The sequence below is a fragment of the Ammospiza caudacuta genome, chromosome 7 (genome assembly GCF_027887145.1).
Source record: "Ammospiza caudacuta isolate bAmmCau1 chromosome 7, bAmmCau1.pri, whole genome shotgun sequence".
Taxonomy (NCBI): Eukaryota; Metazoa; Chordata; class Aves; order Passeriformes; family Passerellidae; genus Ammospiza; species Ammospiza caudacuta.
In genome coordinates this window covers 7,569,058-7,575,057 of record NC_080599.1, presented here as the reverse complement: position 1 = coordinate 7,575,057, position 6,000 = coordinate 7,569,058, and the positions used below count along the sequence as shown (strand labels likewise).

Genomic DNA, 6,000 nt, shown 5'->3' with positions numbered 1-6,000 from the left:
GGAGGGGTCTGCAGTGCAGAGCTGAGCACCAAGGCTGGGCTGGGCTCTGGCAGCACTGGCAGGGCCCAGCCCTGGGCACAGGGAAGCAGCTGCTGGCAGGGACAGCTTCAGGCAGCAGAGTTTTGGGCAGGCAGGGGAAAAGTGCCCCCAAGCTGTACTGGGATGTTTAAAGTCCTCTCCAAACACAACTATTCCATGATTACTTTTCTTACAGATCCCCTAGCTAGGGCAGCACAAATGTCCAACAGCAGCTCCATCAGGCACTTCCTCCTGCTGGCATTGGCAGACACGCGGCAGCTGCAGCTCCTGCACTTCTGCCTCTTGCTGGGCATCTCCCTGGCTGCCCTCCTGGGCAACGGCCTCATCATCAGCGCCGTAGCCTGCAACCACCACCTGCACACACCCATGTTCTTCTTCCTGCTCAACCTGGCCCTCAGCGACCTGGGCTCCATCTGCACCACTGTCCCCAAAGCCATGCACAATTCCCTCTGGGACACCAGGAACATCTCCTACACAGGATGTGCTGCCCAGGTCTTCTTTTTTGTTTTCTGCGCAACTACAGAGTTTTTCCTCCTGACCATCATGTGCTATGACCGCTACGTGTCCATCTGCAAACCCCTGCACTACGGGACCCTCCTGGACAGCAGAGCTTGTGTCCACATGGCAGCAGCTGCCTGGGCCAGTGCCTTTCTCTATTCACTGCTGCACACAAGCAATACATTTTCCCTGCCCCTGTGCCATGACAATGTCTTGGGCCAGTTCTTCTGTGAAATCCCCCAGATCCTCAAGCTCTCCTGCTCAAATTCCTACCTCAGGGAACATGGGCTAATTGCTGTTAGTGCCTGTTTGCTATTTGTTTGTTTTCTTTTTGTCATTTTCTCCTATGTGCAGATCTTCAGGGCTGTGCTGAGGATCACCTCTGAGCAGGGACAGCACAAAGCCTTTTCCACCTGCCTCCCTCACCTGGCTGTGGTCTCCTTGTTTATCAGCACTGGCACATTTGCATGCCTGAAACCCCCCTCCATCTCCTCCCCATCCATAGATCTGGTCCTGTCAATTCTGTACTCAGTGGTTCCTCCAGCCCTGAACCCCCTCATCTACAGCCTGAGGAACCAAGAGCTCAAGGCTGCAGTGTGGAGAGTGATGACTGGATGGTTTCAGAAGCATTAAACTGCTGGCCAGGGTTTGCAAATCACATGCAATAAAAGTCATCTTTCATACTTCTTTTTGATTTCATCTTTGAAGGTCTTGTTTTTGGTTTAACTTTTTTCATATTGTCCATAAAAAATATCATTGTTTGTGCCTTTTCTCATTTTGTTTCTCTCAATCTTCCCTGTGGCCACAGACTGTGTCTGTGAGGGGCTTTTGGTGGCTTTAAAAGAACTAAGGGATCTCCCAGCAAAGTTTTTTCCAGAGATCCCCTTGTGTTCCCTTCTCTGAAGCTGCAGCAGCAATGTCCATGTGCAGAGCTGCGGGGCAGATCAGTGCTGACACACTAGAAGCTTTGCTCCTGCTGGCCACACCATTCCTGATCCAGGCCAGGAGCCATTGGACTCCTTGTCCACCTGGGCACACTTCTGCCTCATGTCCAGCCTGCTGTGCATCAGTCCCTGCAGGTCCCTTTCTGCATGGCTTCTGTCCAGCCACTCTGTCCCCAGCCTGTAGTGCTGCAGGGGTTGTTGTGGCCAAAGTGCAGGACCCGGCACTTGGACTTGTTAAACCTTGTTGGATTTGGGCCCTGGATCCAGCCTGCCCAGAGCCCTGTGCAGAGCCCTCCTACCCTCTAGCAGGTCAACACTCTCAGCCAACTTGGTGTCACCATGGCTCCATGAGGCCCCAGAGTTTCCCAATTGTCTCCATGATTGCATGAGGCCTCCCAGTGTCACAATGTCCCTTTGGTTCCATGGGACCCCTGGGTGTCACAAAGTCCCTGGGATCCTTGGGCCCTGAAGTGTCACAATGGTCCCCTTGGTGCCCCAAGGCCCTGCAGTGCCACAGTGAATCCTTGATTCAATGAGGTCTGGCAGTGCAGCAATGCTCTCCTTGGTTCCACAGTGTCACAATGGCCTCTTGGTCTCAAGGGCCACCATGGTGTCAAACATGTTTCCTTCATTCCAGGAGTCCCTGAGGAGCAGCACTGGCCCCTTGGTTCCATGGGGCCCTGCAGTGTAACAATGGCCCCATCATGACACCACTTCCTGCTCTGTCACAATGCTCTGCATGGTCCCACAAGGCCCTGCAGGGTCACAGTGGCTTCTGTGGCTCCATGAGGCCTCAAATTACCACAATGAATTCCTTGGTGCTGCAGTGTCACAATGCAGCCCTGGTGACACAAGATCCGACAGTGTCACCAGGGACCCTTGGTTCCATGGGGCACCACAGTGTCACAATTGTTCCCTCAGTTCTCAAAGTCCTTGCAATGGAGCAATGGCCCCTTGATTCCACTGTTCCCAAGCTCTCCCGAGGGTCTCCTTGGTTCCACAGTGGCGCAATGGCCCCTTGGTTCCACAAGGCCCTGCAGTGTCACAGTGGCCTCTGTGGTTGCAGTAGGATCCAGACTGTCACCATGGACTCCTTGCTTCCCCTCAGCCCCACAGTGTCATTATGGCCCCTTGGCTCTGTGCTGCCATGTCATACACAGTGTCACCATGGTCCTCTTAGTGCCAGCAGGCCCTGCAGTGTCACAATGGCCTCTTGCTTCCCCAGGGCCCTGCAGTACCACAATCATCAGAGAATCCACCAGGCTGGAAAAGACCTTGGAGAGCATCAAGTCCAACCTGGGACCCAACACCACCTTGTCACCCAGACCATGGCACTGAGTGCCACATCCAGTCTTTCCTTAAACACTTCTAGGGATGGTGACTCACCCACCTCCCTGGGCAGCTCATTCCAATGCCCAATCACCCTTCGTGTGAAGAATATTTCCTGGTGCAGATGAAGGCTGTGTCCTCTTGTCCTGTCAATGGTCCCTGGAAAAAGAACCTGACCACTACCTGGCTGCACCCTCCTGTCAGGGAGTTGTAGAGAGTGATGAGGTCTTCCCTAAGCCTCCTCTTCTCCAGGATAAACAACCCCAGCTCCCTCAGCCACTCCTCACAGGATTTCTGCTCCAGACCCCTCCCCAGCCTTGTTGCCCTTCTTTGGACACACTCCAGTCCCTCCATGTCCTTCCTAAATTGGGAGCCCAGAACTGGACACAGCACTCGAGATGCTACCCAACCAGTGCTGAGCACAGGGAAAGAATCACTGCCCTGGTCCTGCTGGCCACACCGTTCCTGATCCATAGGAGTGCCAGGGGTTGGAGGGAAATGGTGGGGAAGGGGAACAAAGTGATATTGTTTGTCAGCCAGTTGGAGGGCCTTGATTTTCCTATCTTTTCAGACTGCATTTGAAAATGCTGGGGATAAATATAATTTGGACATTGCTGATATCAATCTATAAACAGGAAACAAAAGCAGGACAAAACAGTTCGGTCTATGTTGAGTTTGTGAGGGTCCCAAGGACGAGGTGAGGGATGAGAATCTGACTCCATGTTCTCAGAAGGCTGATATTATATTATATTATATTATATTATATTATATTATATTATATTATATTATATTAAGCATATCATATCATATCATATGTTACTGAAAAACTCGTGACTGACTCCTTAGAGTCTGACACATCTGATGGTGATTGGTCATTAAGTAAAAACAATTAACAGGAAACCAATCAAACATACAACTGTTGGTAAACAATCTCCAGACCATATTCCAAAGTAGCAAACACCAAGAAGCAATCAGATAATTATTGTTTTCATTCTTTCCTGATACATCTCAGCTTCCCAGGGGAAGAAATCTTGACAAAGTGATTTTTCGGAAAATATGACAGTGGAACGTCTGCATTGTTTTCAAAAAAGTTATTCACTTTTAAAACATTTCTGAAATCTTTCTAAGTAACCACAGAGGAATTGAACATTTAAGATATTCCCAGGGCCTTTTCTTGTTTGGGTGTTTTGAACAAAAACTTATGAGCTTTTGTCACTGAATTCCTGAACAGGAAAGCTCAGCAAAGAAGAGGCCTCTGGAGTAAGAAAATTCAGCAGCAACCTCCAAGAGGCTGAGGATCCATCCTGATCAGAGCAGCAATGAACAGAAATAGGCACAGCTTTGTGGCTGCCCCAGCTTTGGCATGAGTCCTGGGCCTGGAGCAGGACCAGCTCTTGAGGGCACCAAGGCCGGGGCTCTTGTGCTGCGCTGGGCAGATGGGATGGCAGCAGGGGCTGCAGAGCTCTCAGCACCTCAGCCTGAGGGGAGCAGGGCAGCCAGGGAGCTTCCTTTGGCCTTGGCCAAGCACCTTCCCCCATGGCTGGGGCTGAGTCCTGTGGCAGCTGCAGCTACTGCTGTGCCCTTGCCAGGGGCTGAGGCAGTGGGGCAGTGGCCAGAGCAGCCTAGCCTGAGCAGAGCTGTGGGGCCAGAGCCGGCTGGGTTGGGCTGGGTTGGGGAGAGGCCCTTGGTGCTGCCCAGAGCTCAGGGCAGCTAGCAGAGCTTGCAGGGAGCTGAGCTGGGCTCAGAGAGCCTGGCCCAGAAACCATCAGTGTCCATCTCAGCCTGGCTGAGCGTGCAGGGGCAGGACTCAGGCCAGGCCTTGTGGGGCAGGGCCAGCACCTCTACAAGGCATTGCAAACAGGCAAGTGGCCCAGAGAGGAGGCCGCTCTGTGCCCTTGGTGGCATGGACAGAGTAGGGAGGGGGCCCAGGACATTTGTCAGTGCCAGCCTCTGTGCCCAGGCCTTGGCAGCCCTGGCTCCTGAGCCCAGCTTTGGCCTGGGCTGAGTTTGGCTGTGGCCCAGCTCCATCTTCCTGCGGGGCTCAGGGCCTGTTCCGGGCCATGGCCAGCCCTGGCTGGCCTCTCTGCTGGCCCAGAGGCTGGCAGAGCCTGGAGCAGGGCTGTCTGTGCAGCCCCACAGGTGCCACGAGCTCTGCAGGAGCTGGCAGAGGCTGCCCAGAAGGGAGGCCATGGGGCACAGAGCCCCAAGGCTGCTGCGGGCACCACGGCACGGGGGCTGTTCCCATCCGCAATGCTCCTGGCCTGGGCTGGGCCTGCACAGGGGCTGGGCCACCATGGCTGGGCCAGCACAGGGCCACAAAGGGGCCACGCAGCCGCTGCCGGGGCTGACAGCAAGGCCAGGCACACACAAGCAATTGCTGAGCATGGCCTGTGCTGGCCAGGCCTGACTGTGCCGAAGGCAGAGCTCAGCTGCCCTTGGGGGCTGCAGCAACAGTCCAGAGCCCAAAGAGCCTCCATGGCTGTGCTGGAGACCAAGGCTGCAGGAGGGAAATGCAGGGCTGCTGTGGGATGGGGAGGGCATTGAATTCCAGCACACACCTCAGCTCTCTGATGATCCCGGCACCATTCTGGGCCCTGTTTCAGACTGGAGCAGAGCTGATGTTGTTGGGACAGGAGCCCTGTGGGGCTGTACAAGACCTGCAGCTTGCAAGGTGCTCTGCTCTCCCTCAGGTGCTCTTGGAGAGATCCAATCCCAGCTGGGCACCTCAGGGCACAAGTGGCACTGGCTGTTCATGGGCACACAACCGATGCCTGCCTGGAAAAGGGGCACAGGTGTTAATACTTGTTAGTTTCATAATATACAAGCAAATCTTTATTATCTGGATCATTTGAGTACTTTTAAGAAATGGCACAATTTTCCCACCAGAAACAGGAATTTCCTGGAGGTGTACTGATGGCAGGAAGAGATATACTGACCTTCCCTTTTACTGGTGTCACCAATATTCTGTTTATTACTTCCTCTCCCTTTTCCTTCAGGTGTTTTCAGCTCTTCTGCTGAAATGGCAATGTCTAACGACTTCTCTTCTTTTACAGTAGGTGGATCTGTGTACTTCTACTGCTCTCTCATTTCCTCCTCTAGATGCTCTCTGGTCATTCAAGTGCCTCTCAACTGACTGGCTTCATGCTTTGAGCTGGAAGAAATTGCCCAATATTTCTGAAGTTCAAATAAA

At 53.3% G+C, this 6,000-nt stretch overlaps 1 protein-coding gene across 1 annotated transcript; it reads left to right on the top strand.

The window, feature by feature from the left end:
• Window positions 1-237: 237 nt before the first annotated feature.
• Window positions 238-1,152, top strand: LOC131559848 (olfactory receptor 14J1-like; the record flags this gene model as incomplete). Its single annotated transcript, XM_058808356.1, has 1 exon — window positions 238-1,152. A coding segment is annotated over exon 1 (915 nt), but the record flags the coding sequence as incomplete, so codon positions are not given.
• Between the last annotated feature and the right edge of the window lie 4,848 nt (window positions 1,153-6,000).